The 17,635-nt window shown below is 37.8% G+C and overlaps 1 protein-coding gene and 2 long non-coding RNA genes across 7 annotated transcripts; 1 reads left to right on the top strand and 2 right to left on the bottom strand.

Annotated features, from left to right (window-relative positions):
• Window positions 1-647: 647 nt before the first annotated feature.
• On the top strand, window positions 648-3,607 carry LOC149713560 (uncharacterized). 5 transcript variants are annotated; one of them, XR_016371413.1, is made up of 5 exons: window positions 648-922; window positions 1,058-1,239; window positions 1,302-2,603; window positions 2,667-3,091; window positions 3,154-3,607. It is a non-coding gene; the product is annotated as an uncharacterized LOC149713560 (long non-coding RNA). The 5 variants fall into 5 exon arrangements; XR_016371411.1 differs by having other exon boundaries at window positions 653-922; window positions 1,302-1,486; window positions 1,565-3,091; XR_016371414.1 differs by having other exon boundaries at window positions 652-922; window positions 1,058-1,107; window positions 1,302-3,091.
• A 1,089-nt stretch (window positions 3,608-4,696) lies between these two features.
• LOC149713559 (uncharacterized) lies at window positions 4,697-6,405 on the bottom strand. The gene is made up of 3 exons (XR_016371409.1): window positions 6,106-6,405; window positions 5,892-6,041; window positions 4,697-5,814 (listed from the first exon to the last, which is right to left on the bottom strand). It is a non-coding gene; the product is annotated as an uncharacterized LOC149713559 (long non-coding RNA).
• A 528-nt stretch (window positions 6,406-6,933) lies between these two features.
• LOC149713558 (uncharacterized) lies at window positions 6,934-14,112 on the bottom strand. The gene is made up of 4 exons (XM_089843956.1): window positions 13,648-14,112; window positions 12,750-13,584; window positions 7,123-12,206; window positions 6,934-7,025 (listed from the first exon to the last, which is right to left on the bottom strand). The coding sequence occupies exons 2-4, from the start codon at window positions 13,411-13,413 to the stop codon at window positions 7,020-7,022; spliced, it is 5,754 nt and encodes a 1,917-aa protein (XP_089700082.1). The 5' UTR covers window positions 13,414-13,584; window positions 13,648-14,112; the 3' UTR covers window positions 6,934-7,019.
• Window positions 14,113-17,635: the final 3,523 nt, after the last annotated feature.

Here is a 17,635-nt window from a genome sequence, read left to right as displayed (position 1 = left end):
TAAGGAACGAAAGTGAGTTCTATGCCAAAATTTATTTAAGAATTATTTTGTTTTTAAGCTAAGTCATATATTTAACAACTTAAAAGTTTATTTATATGATCTAGTTTGAAAATTGATAGGGAGCACTTTTTGTTGTTAAATTGTGATTTTTTTAATTCCTTGTTAACCGGCCAAGGCTTAGAAAATGGACAACTGGAAGATAGGCGGTAACGTTTACGTAACAAACAATGGAATTCGAGGTGGTCGCGGCGGTCGAGGTGGTAATGGCGGTCGAGGAGGTCGTGGTGGTCGAGGAGGTGTTGAAAAACGTGGGGGGAGGCGTCCGCGAGTGTGTTACTCGTGTAAAAAACAAGGGCATTTTACAAGGGATTGCCCTGCTCTCAAAGGTACGGGATCCTTTTTTAGAAGCTGTTAGTGTGACCATGGATAAAGAATGCGCGTGAGGAAATTAGTTTTCACGCTATAGGATAGGCAACTCCCTATCTCGAACTCTGTTACAACATCGGTTGTCAGCAACCGCAAAGCTTGGTCTCTATGTAACGTAGCTTTGTACGTGCTTTCAAGAGACAAAAAACTTCAGCGGCCGTATTCTGCAGAAAAGTTAAGCTCCTCCTTCTGCCCTTGGCTCGCTGGTTGGACAATCAACCATTGCCCTTGGCCTTTTAATTGGCTACGTCTACCGATGACGTTCCATGCCTTGGCTCAGTGATTGGTGCAAATTCCGCGCAGACTCAGATGTAAACTATCAAATTTATACACCAAATTCAAAATGTTGTTTCATAAACCGACAAATGAGTTACCGGTTAAACACCGGTTTTAATGGTTGCTTCGGTAACGCTATGTGCTGAACGCACTTACAGCAGACGACATTTCAACACTTTTGATCAACCTCCCGACGTTGATCAACGTGTCGAGTAAAGTGGTGAGTGTAATTTATGAAGGATTAATTAATTTATGAAGTATTCAACTAAACTCTTTAATTTTCCCCCTTAAAAATCCGATTTAAATAAAAACACACCATTTAATTTATTTCTATTATGATTTATTTATTGTTCAGATTGTGTGGCAACTGTCGATCGCAGGAAAGAAGTCACTGCAGTAAAAAAAGTGAGAGGGCTGTTCGCCCGTGGTAAGTGAATGGTTAAAGCCTTATTTGAGCACTTGGCAAGAGCAACTCCATGATTCGTTCATGCTCTTGTGGCACTAACAATTTCGCACTTATCATATTCTCATGGAATGGTGTGTTGATGAGCGAGATACACCCATACCCTTTAATCAATATTTATCCTTTCCTCTCTCAGACGAGGTATATCTTCCAACTGCTGACGAACAAGCTTATCCAGACACTGAGTGTCAAGCCATTTGACAACTAACACTGGAAGTCGCGGATCATCCGCTTAGCGCTTTACAACTGCAAGTCGACATAACTTATAAAACATAACCAGTAACCATATTTACACCTTCCCAATGAACAGTTACTTGAAAAGTAAGCATTTCAGTATGCAGCAATTGGTATAATCACCCCTTTGTTGCTCTTAATATGAATATGGTAAATCTGAAATAGGTCTAATGAATGACAATAGAATAGAGAAAGACTAATTTTGCGAAGAAAAACTCATGGTAATGATTTAATACTTTATTAGAAGTAAAATTTTTCTAATAAATATAACAAGCGGAAAGCTTTCGACCCGAGGGTCTTCATCAGTCTAAGCCACTATTGGCTCTGACAATAGAATAGTTATATTTAAAATAGGTATGTGGTCATGAAGACTTCGGAGGATGTAAATTGCAATCATGCAACAGAAAAGAGCAATGAACTCTTGACAGTCAGAAATATGTAAAGTTTAATACACGTGGAAAATAAATTGCCAAATTTTTGGGTTTGAGAGCGTATCGGGACTGATTGGGTGCTGGCATGCTGGTTATAAATAATGTCATCTTGAGTAAAGGCTAGACATCATCAACATAATTCTAATGTGAACAGATTGAAAACATGCCATTAACGGTTTTAAAGCATTAAAGGCGGTAACAGACTTTGTCTTCTTTTTTAAACCCCTCCCCGGCTCCACTTAGCTCTATGAGGATGACAAGCACTATCCACACAGGCTCACAAACCCTTTTAATAACATAAACAGTCAATGATAACAAAAATCCAAATAATTTAAAAAATGTTATGAAGTCTATGCCTATCTAATAAATTACTCAATGCATGCATATAACCCATGCAATAAATTTAATTGGCTTATTAAATGAAGCGTCTACTAAATTACAATATAAGTTAACAGTAAACTAACACGTATGCGAGAAATAAATCATTAAATACAGGCAAATAAATTAAATGGATTAAACGCGAAAAATAACTATTTATAATGAGAGAATGAGAAAAAGTACGTGTCAAATTGGATATTAAAGAAACTTTGGTGAAAATTAATTAATAGAATATCAACAATGAGTACTATAAAATCACAAAGGAGAATACAATAATCAGAGAGAGTTCATGCCGTCATGAAGAAAGTGCATGCCAAATTGAGCATTGAAAATAATCGAAATACAGGGAGACGTTATTCAAACAACCTATCATGGCATTTAGAAAATTATCTACAGTAAAGTAGAACATGCTTCGCTTGAGCATGTCTTCAAAAATCAAAACTAGTCATTATTTTCAGGTTGCAATTTTTCACTTCGGTCATGATGTTGGCTTGAATACTCTCGGTTTCCAGTCTAAACCTTTAATTTTCAAACCTTAGCTTTTCGTATTCATTCCTAGACCTTTCATTTTCAGTCATTATTTGCCAAACAGACGGAAACATGAGAAGGCCATCCAAACATGCATTAGCAGAAGCTATGAGCGTTTCTTTGCTTTTCTTACTAGGCAGTGACTAAGCTTTAAAAACGTTTAGCCCATTTATAAATGAAACAATAAAGGAAGGCCATGCATGCTGAAACAATAGCAAGGAATGATGGAAAAAATAACAATGAAATGTTGAAGTGAAGAATAAAATTAAAAGGACACCGCAGTAACTCTTAATGGTTAACTGACTTTGCAGCAACCCTCTATCTCAAAAAAATGTCCAAATGAAATTTTCAGAAGGTGGACTATTATACCCTACATTGAATAGAAACCATTCTTATGACCATTTCTGTGTTCTTCAGTGGCAAGTGGATGAGCACCATGTTCATGGAAAGCTGAAGGCTCTTTGAGGAATCTTCAGCAAAAACTGGAGGAAGGCTATTCAAGAAGCTTGCACCCACTTGCAACAAAAAATAATGTTAATAACATGGTTAATACATTACGAGAACGTACCAAATTTGCAATACGCAGAGCTTCACGTTCTTCTATAACAAGTGGAATATTGTTGAGGAATGCCTTTCATTCTCACCTCGGGAAAGGGTTCTCTCTTGGCGCTGGACATCATTTACCTGCTTTGTGATATGTTATCACATCTTTGTCCTCTCTTGGGCGTGTCACTGATGACCAACAAGGGTACAACCTTCAACTCATAGAGGGAATGTGGCGCCTTTTTCAGTTTTTTAAACATGTTTCATTACTATGTATAATTCAATACAATAACTACAAATAAATCTTACCAATGTTAGAACATATAAATGTAATTACAACTTCAAAATTTGAAGATAAATTACACAGGAATGAAAAAATTACTGTTTCACCATTACCAATATAACTACTGACACAAAAATCTGTGTGCCCTTCACCTTATGCCTTCATTAGGCTTAGGTAGTTGTGGTTCGATGTTATCAAAGTAACAACATGGAAACAGGGAAAGATTTGACGTTTAATACTTAATTCAGCAATTACAATTGGTTTTTAATTTTTCATATGTAAATATGTCAAGCACATTATTTACGTGAAAATATATAACTTACTCAACATTTAACGATGTTACCTTAACAAGCGGCTGTCTCAAATACGTTGACGTCATTTAAAATTAAACAAGTTGGGAAAGCCAAAATATTACCTCTCCGAGTGGAGATGACTATCACTACCCCTTAAACAACCTAAATATATGCATCTATCGCTTTTTTTTAATTCTTTGCAAATGCAGGAATTCAATTTTAAAATAGTCAATTGTTCAAGCCTTTTCAATATCTCTCACTTGCTGTGGAAACTCTACTCTCTCGCTGTACCTCAACCGTATAGTATGATTTGTAACATTTGTCCATATCAAAGCTGAATCATACCTCGCCACACAAAAAGCAAATGTCCCCAAAACATGGAAGCCATAACCCAATCACACATAAGCTAGGCTCCTAAGGAAATTCTCTTCAAAAATGTAAAATCTTCTTCTGATCTTGGTTTTCTTATATTTCTTGTGAAGCTATGAGCATATCAAACCACATAATATACTATATTTCTTGTGAAACTATGAGCATATCAAACCACATAATATAGGGACGATGTCATATATTTTAACGTTCACTTTATTAACTTTTCATTTAATTCAAGACCATAACATTCTGAAAGTACATTAGGCTCAGAAGACAGTATTTTTAACACTTCAACAATACTTCAATATATACAAAGCAATAAATAACATAATACATTAAACTGTACAGTAAAAGTTAAATATAACCTAATTAAAACCATAAAACCCACAATACATATGGGAACAAAAGGTTCTTGAAAAACCATTAACAGAACAGTATTTATAATACTTCAACGTTTCTATTTATATACAACATTGAATAGTTATTTAACATTATATATTGGAACCTTCAGTATAATTTAACATTAAGCAAATTCGAACCATAAAAACCCACAGCGCATATGGGAAAAAAGGTTCTGGGAAAACCCATTTGGGAAAAAACCATAATCACAGTTGAATTATTAATATTAAAACACTTATTTTTAAATTGTTAGTTGATTTTTCACTCTGACGTCTGAGCTATCCACGAATAAATTTATTAATAGCATTAACAAACGATGCAATGGATGTCAAATATTCATGCCATAATACAAGCTAATTCGAGCCATAAAAACCCACAGCGCATGTGGGAAAAACGGCTCTGGGAAAACCCATTTGGGAAAAAACCATAATCACAGTTGAATTATTAATATTAAAACACTTATTTTTAAATTAATAGTTGATTTTTCAGTCGGACGTCTGAGCTATCCACGAATAAATTTATTAACAGCATTATCGAACGATGCAATGCATGTCAAATATTCATGTCATAATACAAGCTAATTCGAACCATAAAAACCCACAGCGCATGTGGGAAAAAGGTCTCTGGGAAAACCCATTTGGGAAAAAACCATAATCACAGTTGAATTATTAATATTAAAAACCTCTTCAGACTGTTTAAGGATGAATGTTTGGTGGATAGCGTCTTAAAGAAAGCAATAACCTAGTAGATGAGGCGTAGTTCATTAAGTTTCGTTTTTTCGAAACTATTACATAAGTGTATTGGCGCTGTACGTTTCAGATAACAAAGACCAAGACGACTCCAGTTCCACAAAATAGGAAAACTCTGCCTCTTGGCGTTAAGTTTTTCTCCTTTCTGTATTTCCACTGCTAGACCGCTATGCAGCCCGCCCTTGTATTGCTCTACTTGCCGCTCCCATAACATTGAAGGTGCTAGAACTATAGTTCTAGTCGATAAATTGCGGCGAAGTCCAACTTCCGCTTTGAGCGTTGGCCAACTTTTGAGGACGCTGCAGTGTTACCAACGGCAGATAACGCCGCCAGGAACATTTTCAAAATCACCTCGGCGGTGTTTTGCCGAAAAAAGGGGATTTTCGACTAGGACTATTGAATTGTCGCCGATTATTCAGCCATTTCCGCTTCGCCATACCTAAAACATTTTTAAAGTACGCTATACAAAATTGCTCCATTCTTCACCAAACCTATGAAACTTGATGCAACACTTACACTTTGTTCAGTGGTTCGCCTTTACATGAACCCACAGTTGCCGCTCCAGATCTCAGTTATCTGACGCAACCATTTTAACGTTTTCAGAGTTGTATTTCACCTTTATTAAGCCTAAGGATAAGCCTTGAGATATATTTGCCGACGTATTTTCTGAAAAACCACAATAAATCACCTCAACGATTCTCCCCATTAACTAATTATCACTATTACATACTTTGTTTACAATTTCGTTGACCTTGTCCTCCATGGTTACCCATGAACTAAACCAATGCTGTAGGGTTACTCATGAATCACTCCAATCCTCTAGGGTATTCATGAACTACGCATATCCTCTAGGGTATTCATGAACTACGCATAACCTCTAGGGTATTCATGAACTACGCATAACCTCTAGGGTATTCATTAACTACACAAATCCTCTAGGCTACTCATGAACTACGCCAATCCTCCAGGTTACTCATAAAATATACCATATTTTTAAAAGGATTAATACCAAACTTATATGACCGTCAATTCCAATAATGATACTTACCATTTTTTTTTTTCAAATCTTTAAGTCAGATGTGGGTTCTTTAGTCAAGGATCCCAAGCCTTAAGTGGGTCTCTTAGTACAGGATCCCAAGCCTTAAGTGTGTTTCTTTATCCTGGATCCCAAGCCAAATTTGGGTTTCTTTATCCTGGATCCCAAGCCAAATTTGGGTTTCTTATCCTGGATCCCAAGCCAAATTTGGGTTTCTTATCCTGGATCCCAAGCCAAATTTGGGTTTCTTATCCTGGATCCCAAGCCAAATTTGGGTTTCTTTATCTAGGATCCCAAGCCTAAGCTATAGATTTAAGCACATCAGTATAGTATCACCACCTTTTGCATAATGCTACTATCCACTTTTGCATATCAAACTATTCATTTTTTAAAAATACATATGCCCTTGTGGTAAGAATAGTAAGTCTCTCTATAACAAGCTTCGTATCGGTCTCGAAATAGTTTATTACCAAAAGCCAAATCTAATTGGCAATGATAGTCAGTCGAATACTTTTGTTCCAGACCAGGTAAAAGACTTATCCCAAATGAATCAAAAAACATGCTCAGTGCCGTTTTGCTTTTTAAGAAATTAATATTAAAATCTCCGACTACAACTGTTGGAATGGAAGAATCATATTTCATGTCAAACAAAGGGTTAAAGTCCTCAAACACAGTTCTCAAACTTGCTAAGGGAGATTTGTACAACAATACCACAGATATAAGTTCTCCTTCTATGTAAACATCTAACCAGCAACGTTCCACGTGAGAATTTCTAACAGGACTGTCGCTTCGTAAAACTCTAGTATCTATCTCTTTAACTTCGTTTTCAGGCGTCTTTCTTAAATATATGGACGAACCAAAAGCAACTCTGCGTGCCGTACTTGGCAAGTAAATACCACCTACTTCCTTAAAAGATGGAACTCTAAAATCGTCCGTCTCTTTTTTCCACGTTTCAACAAAACATAACATTTGACTTTTCATAATTACATTGTCTGCTAAAACATCTTCTAAATGAGCATTTAAAGACTGCACGTTATGTACATAAATGTAAAGGGGATCATGCAAGAAAGGTAGTTCGATGCTTTTTGTGTCTCGCAACCTCTTAAGTTCCAATTCTACTAGGTTGTTTTTGGGTGAATTAGGAACTTTAAATTTTCCATCAATATATAAACCGGAAGCGGTTTTCGCTCTACTACAAGCCACATATAAATGCGCTCTTTCAATTTTTTTTGTAGCCTTACAATGAACCACTACCGAGGAGTAAGTATCACCCTGACTTTTATGTATCGTAATGGCCTCAGAAACAACCAAAGGCAATTGTTTCCTAGAAACTGAGGCATTATTTTGTCTCCATTTTCTATTAAACGACTTGATGACCTTTTCAACAGGCGTCCACGAAGCGTTAATATCACTATTCAAATATAAACCATGACATTTTTGCCTCAACATTTTCCCAACTTTGGGATCGTCAAACTCCATCCATACCCTGAACGGGATTTTATCCCCGACCCTATTTGTGCCGTACTCTATCTTTCTTAACCAACCTGTCGCGCCATTAGTTAGTCCGTCAGAGGTGTCAACATTGTTGGTCATCATATATCTCGCGCCACACGCAAGAGTCAATTGTTTGGGCAGACCATACGTATCAGACGTTGCTAACTTTTCAACTTGGGAAAGTATGTTATTTTTAACTTCACTACTAAGATCACCATTGACAACATCTACTGAAACCGAAACAGCCTTTTCCGTATTCATGTTTAAAAGCTTATTTTGATTGAATTGGTTTACTTCCGCGTTAGTGGCGAAAAGATGTATCGCTTCTTTTGGGGGTACACGCTCAGGCGTTACCTCCAGACTACTAAAGAAATCAATATCATTTTGAGTCATACTTCCCACAGCCATTCTATTTAAAGCTTCAGCAAATATTTTATCATCCCTCTGTCTCATAATTTCCTCAAGTTCGGCAAATTCAAATTGCTCCCATATTGGGTTACCAATTAACGACGCGTAAGGATTATCTTTCTCACTTTGACCTTGAAATGCGAAATAATCGCAAACTGGTCTCAATTGGTTAAAGTCTCCAACTAGAACGACAGACACACCACCAAAATAATCAGGACAACCCATAATCTCTTGTAACCTAGCGTTTACCCGATTAAACACTTTCGCTCCAACCATTGAAATTTCGTCAATTATTACTAGTTTTACTTGACCATAGAGTAACCTGCATTTATGAAGTGTTTCACTTTCCAATCTCGATATATTTCCGCCAAATTGGCTAACGGGTAAACTAAAAGTACTGTGCAAAGTTGCCCCACCTATGTTAAAGGCAGCCTTGCCAGTAGGTGCGCAACGGATTACTTTCGCTTCCGATGGATTACTCCCAGGTTGTTTGTTGTAAAACCTTGACACCGATTCAAATATAGCACTAATCAAAAGACTTTTCCCCACACCAGCGCCCCCTGTAACAAAGAGGCGCAACGGAGTTTCTTTGCTTTTTACATGATACAAAACATGGTAATATATCTCTCTTTGTTTTGAATTCAATTTTCTAAGAAGGGCGTTGTACTCAGAGTCATTAATTAAGGTAATTGACGGAGCAACAGTATTTTCGGAATTGCCATCAATAATTTCTCTATTAATATTTCCTACAGGTTCTTGAACCGTATTAATTAAAAAATCGGAATCATCCATAGCTAAAGATCTATCAACTTCATTTCTATGTTCTAATTCAGGCTGGATATTAGTAACATCCACTTGAATTTCTCCATTTTCAAAATCTCCTACAGCCTGTTCCACGGCTGCTTCGTCAATTTCACTGTGAAATTCTTTCCTAACTTCATTAATAGTTTCGCGACAAAGCTCATATTCTGATTTCATATCCTTTGTCAAAATATCATTACTTTCATCGCGCCAAGGCTTAAATAACATTAATTGTTCACGATAAAAGTTATCGGGATCTTTTTCAAAATTGAATCTTCTGTACCTAATAATTTTAGCACGGCCACGTTTCCTAATAAACCCTGATTCATCTTTAAGTTTCAGCCATTTACCACAAGCTTCAACTTCATTGCTCTCTCCCTCATCAACATGATCGTGGGCGGCTTTAGTCACTCTACGGGCTTTGGAATATTCGTACCAGGCACCAAATTGAGCTAACGTTATTGCCTCTAGTTCCTCTGGCCTTTGAACATAATGTTCTAGCATCCCAGAGGCAAAAACGTCATTACTGTCTGCTGGTAGTTCTTCAAGTTCAGATTGACTCTTAAGAATGTGTACACGATTTTCAGGGGCATTGGTGTTTATAAAAACACAGGCGCGACTGCACCTGGACACAGGAATTTGTAAACCACAGTAAGCCGCTTCCTGAGCGCTTACCTCGTGGGCATTCAAGAACTGATTAGCAATTAGTTTCAACTTCTGTTTTACTGTACATTTATCATTTTTTGCCTGTTTAGAAGCTTCGCGCAGAAGCAAAGACATCCCTATTTGAGACTTTCCTATATATGATACAATATACATAACCAGTGCGTAAGCATCAAGAACGAATTGAATGTCCATATTCGCCTGCCAAAGACGCAAAGCGCACGGATTGTAAGGATTAACTCTAGTATCTTTGGGGTGTCTTTTCAACAAAACTGTTTTCCTTTTGAGGTCATAAGTAACGGCAGAAATATACTCGTCTTCAGTTATACGCAACTTAGCTAGCAACTCCTCAAAACTATCTACCCAAAACTCTTTTTCTTTCGATTGCAACATCTCATACAATTTCTTTGACCTTTCCTTACATCTGAGTTCTTCCTGTACGCTACCAGGCTCTCTTAAACCAGGGTCGTAAATTATGGTTCTGGGCATAGGTGGAAACGGGATTCCAAAACGACAAACGGAATTATTATCGACCTTCTTTCTACAAGTCGTTGTGTGTTTGTGAATTTGTAATCGTGTTAACAAATCTAAATGTTCGTCATTGTGCTCAGCAGCACAAGAAATAACATTATCAATAAATTCCTCTACTTCCTTAACATTTGAGAGATCATTTTTAAGTTTTGGAGCATCTTTTATCCAAATCAAACCATGTTGGTGGGGCGAACCTCTTTGCTGTATTTCAACTCTAAAATAATAGTCTTCTATAACGCCAAGAGGACCTAATTTCTGTAAAGCCTTAAGCAAAGCCCGAAAACGGTGGTCAAAATATCTAGCGCAAGTAACAGGATCATCCTGAATCAGTTTTGCCCTTTCAGAAAAACTTAAATTGCTAATATCATCGTTAGGTAAACTCTCCTGCCCAGAGGTTAGTCTCAAAATATTCAGTAGTTCAGGCCATTTACTTTCGGCAGCCGAAAACGTTATGAAAAAGGTAGCCGTACCAAGCTGTCTAATCATACCCATCAATTCCTTTTGTCTGTGTTGCCAATAAGAAGGCGAGCTCTGTAGTCTTTCTAAAACCCTAAAACCATCATCCTGCTTAATTAAAGCATCAAGAGAACCTGCAGAAGCTAAAAGTCCAGCAGTATAATTCGACCCATCTGTTCTTTTAGTTTTCCTCATGCAAACCTGTATAGATTGACTAACTTTCAAGGTTTCTAATTTGACAAAAGAGTAAAACAATTTCGAAGGATTTTTAGCACAGCGCCTATCAATATTACGAAGCTCCCATTTAAAAATATCACCAAAACTTCCCTTAACCCTAAGGTTCATTTTTTGACCTACGTAAATGCTCGGGAATGACAATTCTTCCGCATCCTCGTCAAAGAGTAAAGACATTGGGGTTTGACCTTCACCGGGAGCAAACTTAACATGCATGGTATTATTTGGCAAAAAATTACTTAAAGAAACTAATAATGTATCTTGATTCCCAACTGTTAACGAACTACTTTCGTTAGGTTCATTCCACATATCATCGCTATCATTCTCTGCGTTTATTGGCGCTACTGGATTATCTCCTGAAACATCAACTTGATTTACCTGACGGTCATTTTCGTCAACAATAAATTCAAGTTCTTCAGGAATGGGGTCTAATATGTCATTCTTAACGGTAATTCCATGTTTAACATACAAAGGCGTTTTTACCAGAACGTTAAGGGCCTCTAAAATGACTTTGGGTCTCACAGTTTCGTACAAATAGGGTGTGTTATACTGCATTCTTCTCATAAACTCAATTTGAATAGTATCCGTGTCTCGAGGTAACCTGGGTAAAACCGAGGCGGTGGACTCTACATTTATAGGGACGTTAACCACATTTCCTTTAATACCACGTTGTTGGTCACACCCTAACCTTCGTATTTGCATGAATGGTATTCGTGGTGATATCATTCTTTCTTCTAAATTACTTATGTTACTTAATTGCGCAGGTATTTCAGGAAACACAAATCCATTTTCCCTTGAAAATTTTGGAATTTGCTTTCTCTTAACGCTTTTATTACAAGTACTACACAAAAATATTTCATCATTCAACTCTCTTTGTTCAATACCAGGGACTGACAAAAAATCTATGGACTTTACAATGGTGCCAGATGACTTAAAAAAAAGATTTGAACATCCTTCACACGGCCACGTTGGGCCGTCTTTAATGCTATCAAAATAGGTCTGCTCTATAACCGAGGGGTTTGCTCGCCTATCTGCGGCTGAAGATCTATTTCTAGAACGTTCAGACGTTCTAAAACCTATATCTTCGCGCCTGGCAGCCTTAGCCGTCTGGTTTCTATCACGTTCAGTGTCTCTATACTCGGGATCTTGGCGTTTAGCCGCCTTAGCCATCTGGTTTCTATCACGTTCAGTGTCTCTATACTCGGGATCTTGGCGATTAGCCGCCTTAGCCGTCTGGTTTCTATCACGTTCAGTGTCTCTATACTCGGGATCTTGGCGTCTAGCCGCCATACCTGCTTGGTTTCTATCACGTTCAGTGTCTCTATACTCGGGATCTTGGCGTTTAGCCGCCTTAGCCGCCTGATTTCTATCACGTTCAGTGTCTCTATACTCGGGATCTTGGCGTCTAGCCGCCATACCTGCTTGGTTTCTATCACGTTCAGTGTCTCTATACTCGGGATCTTGGCGTCTAGCCGCCATACCTGCTTGGTTTCTATCACGTTCAGTGTCTCTATACTCGGGATCTTGGCGTCTAGCCGCCATACCTGCTTGGTTTCTATCACGTTCAGTGTCTCTATACTCGGGATCTTGGCGTCTAGCCGCCATACCTGCTTGGTTTCTATCACGTTCAGTGTCTCTATACTCGGGATCTTGGCGTTTAGCCGCCTTAGCCGCCTGATTTCTATCACGTTCAGTGTCTCTATACTCGGGATCTTGGCGTTTAGCCGCCTTAGCCGCTTGGTCTCTATCACGTTCTTTATCTCTAAATTCGGGATCTTGGCGTTTAGCCGCCTTAGCCGCTTGGTTTCTATCACGTTCACTTTCCCTATACTTTGGATCTTGGCGTTCTGTAGCCTTACTTAACTGATTTCTTACACGTTCGCTTGATCTATACCATTCATCAGCCCTTTTTACTTTCTTGGTAAATATTCCACCCTGATTTTCAATTTCACAATTTGACTCATTCTCTCGCTTTTTCCCCTTACCTAGCGACTCCCTCTTACTGCATTCTTCATTTTGTCTCAAAATTCTTAATCTTTCTAACGGATAGACATTACCATGGGACGTACAAGGTACTTGTTCATCGCTTTCGATGATTTCACTAATATTAGCATTAACATTTTGTACATTATTGGGTTCCTTATTAATAGATATGCCTACGCCTACAGTACTTTCAATAGAACATTTATTTAATGCATTATCTTTCGTACGATCATGGCCAACTGGCCTCGTGGTGGGACCAACATTTTGTGTGCTAGAACCTGCTCCCGAAAGAGACTTTTTTTCCGCGGCTAAAACTCTTCTCCTTTCATTTTCGCGTTTCCTAAATTCGGGATCTGACCTTTTTGCCCTCATTCTTTCCCTTGCCTTTCGTTTTCTGATTTCCTCTTTACTTAAATTATTATCTTCCTCCATTTACTTATTAATCAGTTAAATACTCACAAACGTTGGCAAAATCAATCTCCTTAAATACTCACACAGGTTGGCAAAATCAATCTCCTTCAGTAATACGTAAGGCTTAATTAAATTATTTGCCGAACAAAATTAATCGAGCAAATCTAACACTTAACTTCTGCCTTCGAAATTCTATCAAAGAATGAATCAACTGTTTAAAAAAAGGTTTTTTTCGCAAATAGGGCGCTATCATACCAACAGCAATTCCGTCATATTTAAAAAATATACATTGCCAACACTTTTTTCAAATAAAGAATGATAAAAGTGCGTAAAAAAGGTCTTTCACAAATAGGCCTAGGGGGCGTATAAACTAAACAGCAACAACGCTCTACAGCTACACTAATCTTACACAAACAAGGAGTACTATAAACCCACTACTAGAAGCGGTATTTTTATTCAAACGTAAAACAATTTCGCTTAAGCTTAACATCTCTAGACATCGGTAAAAATGTCTCTATCACTCCTAGGTAACTGTATGCACAGGATTTTACGACATTATAACTCAAATTCATCTGATTATGTTTTAACAAGGTTAAATCTAACTGGGAGTAAGATGAAAGGAGTAGAAGCTTATCTGTCTTAGGAAATATGAAATTTTATCTTAACAGTTCGTTAAATCATAAGTTTATAACGAAAAAACGCGGAAGGGGAAAACGAGCAGACAACAGCGATTTTTGAGGGTAGAAGGTTAAGAGCGCCATCTGTCGTCCGTGCCAAACTTGAACTTCCACTCGAAACGCAATGAGAAAGTGGATAAAATTAAGTGCGTAAAAAAGGTCTTTCACAAATCGAGGGCGTATAAACTAAACAGCATTTGTTTATATTTAAACAAGTTGGGAAAACCAAAATATTACCTCTCCGAGTCAAGAGGTCTACTACTACAAAGTTATTTACCTAGATATGGAATTATTTCTCTTTTTTGAAGTAAAAATTTTCGAAATATTGAAGCAGTATTCCAAGCATAGCGAATATACAGTAAAGCAGACGACATTTTACATCCAATAAGGATAAATCTTGGACCCATGGAAATCAGTTAATGGCAAAAAGAACAGGAAATGAAGTCTACGCTTCAGCTGTTTACCCTATATTCTGATAGCTACATTCACAACTGGTTAGCAGTGTAAACACTATCGTCTCGTCTCACCTCAACAATATTCTTAGTTTGCCAACATGAGTGTTAACGTTAAATAATTAACTTATGATAATACCAAAGCTAAATTGTAGCTAGACGCACTGATAGTCAATGCGCACCATAAAGAGAATAAAAACTCCCTACTAATCTAATTGCCAACATGATCTTTTCTTCTATTATAAAATCTTAACCTGATTATTTAAGAGTGTATTTAACTTTCGGCTCACTCTGAACCGTTCATGTCTCTTCATTTCAGACACGAAAATCAAAACCCAAAGTTTACATCACCTCAGGCCTCAATTATTTACTCTATATTTCACTAAGCTTATTGCTAGATATACCCGCCGGAGTCTAGTTCTTAGCTTTCTTCATAAAATTACTAAACCAAGGATTATTCTATATACAGATGTAGTATAGCTTTAGTAATTTATAAACAGCCATTTCAAATAATAATATTAGTAAAACTCTTTGGAATATTAAAATGAAACAGAGCTTTAAAGCTACAAAAGCACTAAATGCATCATAATTACGAAAAATATTTCATCATATTCACTTTATATTAAGGATAAAGGGAATATTATGGTTCTGTAGGATTTCTTTACACATCAAAACAAAACGAACTTCTAACGCAGCGCACTGCGGCACTAGTGTAATAACGGACGGACACACACAGACAATAACATAGACTGCTTTTTAACTCTTTCCGTATTAATTTTGAATTGAGAAACAAGATTATCTTAAATATTAAAATAAATATAATTAATATTTAATATTTTCTTCGTTAGTTATTCGCCTTATTGAACGTTACATCGTTTTAAAAAAGAACAATTAAACATTCTTGAGAGACCTGACTAATATTGGCGTTTGAAATGAAGCATACGCCCGTTGCGTCGCCTTACTCAAATAGGTAGTATATAAGGGTTTCGAATCGCAGCTATGGATAAGAACATCGCAATTGCGTGAACCTTGACGGAAGACCCCGTCAATGGAAGGCTAGACGTTTCTCGTAACCCTAGCCGATCGCCGCGTATGTCTTAACCTTAAGGATGATGGTGGTGTTAGAAGCCAGGTGTGCAGACTGGTGTCCATGTGGGATGGACAAAGAATAGAAGATGGTGGTGTTTAGAAGCCAGTAAGTACAGACTGGTGTCCATGTGGGATGGACAAAGAATAGAAGATGGTGGTGTTTAGAAGCCAGTAAGTACAGACTGGTGTCCATGTGGGATGGACAAAGAATAGAAGATGGTGGTGTTTAGAAGCCAGTAAGTACAGACTGGTGTCCATGTGGAATGGACAAAGACGAGAAGGTGGTGGTGTTTAGAAGCCAGTAAGTACAGACTGGTGTCCGTCCATGTGGAATGGGCGAAAAACTAGAAGATGGTGGTGTTTAGAAGCCAATAAGTTCAGACTAGTGTCCATGTGGGGTGGACAAATGAACAGAGTTGTTAAACAGGCAATGGAGTAATAGCCTGTAAGTCGAATACAATTTCCGGGACTGTAAATGCGGTCTGGAAATTGAATATACGTTTGCTCCGATTTGCAAACTGCGAACGCGGTCACGTGGGTGTAACAACGGACAGACAGACACACAGACACACAGACACACAGACACACAGACACGTCGAAATTAGAACCTCTCCGTGACATACGTCACTCGGAGAGGTAAAAAGAGCAGACGGCACGAAATTACTATTCAGTTCAAATGATAGGTGGCGTTAATAGCTTAAACGTTTCGGGTGAAAGGTTGCAGCACTGACCTTTGGCGACAAATTTACACTGTACACTGACCTTACACCGAAATTTGGTTCAACTTGAAACTCAAACTGAACTGAATTCAAAGGCTTATTTTTGCCAGTTGAACCTCCAATCACTGAGCCAAGGCATGGAACGTCATCGGTAGACGTAGCCAATTAAAAGGCCAAGGGCAATGGTTGATTGTCCAACCAGCGAGCCAAGGGCAGAAGGAGGAGCTTAACTTTTCTGCAGAATACGGCCGCTGGATCTTCAGAATTTAAAATATCCGCGAGTTTTTTAGCTCGAGTGCACGGGCCTCTAGGCCTTAGCCTCAAATACGTGTAAAATTGCCACAGCCTACTGCACGTATTTGAAACTAAGACCTAGAGGTCCGTGCACTCGAGCTAAAGATACTCGCGGATCCTGAAGATCCTGAAGGTTTTCGTCTCTTGACAGCACGTACAAAGCTACGTTACATAGAGACCAAGCTTTGCGGTTGCTGACAACCGATGTTGTAACAGAGTATATACAGAATAGGCTGTCGTCCGAGGCATGGAGTTAATTATTTGCCCTATATGTGTCGTTTAAATATTATAACAAGTTAGGGCCAACTAATCAATATGAACAATTCACTCTTGATACTTCCACGGAGATGTATTTTAAGAAATGATACAACTCCGTGGTTGCAAGACTGGCAGCATAACACTTTTTATCCCGTCCTCTACTCTCTCATGACTAGTTAATTCTAAACACCCGGCCTTTTTCTATCCAAAGTCTAGTCCCTAAACTATATTTAGTTTTCACAAATGGAGGATTCACACCATTTTCGCCAGGAGGCCTGGCTACTTGGAAGACAAAAACCCCTTTCGCTTTTTTCCTCCACATAGCTCTTTGCCTTCTGGTGTAATGGTATGAATCCTCCATGTGTGTAATAATTGTTAAACCAAATGAATGGCTTAACAAACAAGCAGATAGTCTAAATTCATTAAAGATAGTTAATAGCCTATTTATATTATTGGAAAAGAAAAAAGGGAGGAGAAAACGCCTGAGGGCATGGAGGTCGGTGAGGGGGCGCAACCAAAGCCCCCACAAGATGTCGTCATCGATATCGAAAACGATGACGATAAAAAGGATGCGCCAGTGACAGTTTAATTTTTATTTTGTAAGTAAGATAAATAATTAAAGTTATTACAAAAATGTGATGAATTATATTAAACCCGGGGCACAGGAAAAAATGTTAACAGTTTTAATGTGTTAGACATGAATACCATATAACATGGTAAAATTTGGGAACAAATATAATTAATGACGAAATAT

This window comes from Phalangium opilio, unplaced genomic scaffold (genome assembly GCF_054372755.1).
Source record: "Phalangium opilio isolate 3A_F unplaced genomic scaffold, DU_Popi_V2 ptg000009l_1, whole genome shotgun sequence".
Taxonomy (NCBI): Eukaryota; Metazoa; Arthropoda; class Arachnida; order Opiliones; family Phalangiidae; genus Phalangium; species Phalangium opilio.
This window is presented reverse-complemented; position numbering and strand designations above follow the sequence as displayed.

Bases quoted from the DNA above. Each gene is read 5' to 3' on its own strand.
- LOC149713558 (XM_089843956.1), bottom strand. From the start codon at position 13,413: ATGGAGGAAGATAATAATTTAAGTAAAGAGGAAATCAGAAAACGAAAG. The intron at 12,207-12,749 runs GTGATAGAGACC...CTAATCGCCAAG, and splicing joins CGAATTTAGAGATAAAGAAC to ATCCCGAGTATAGAGACACT.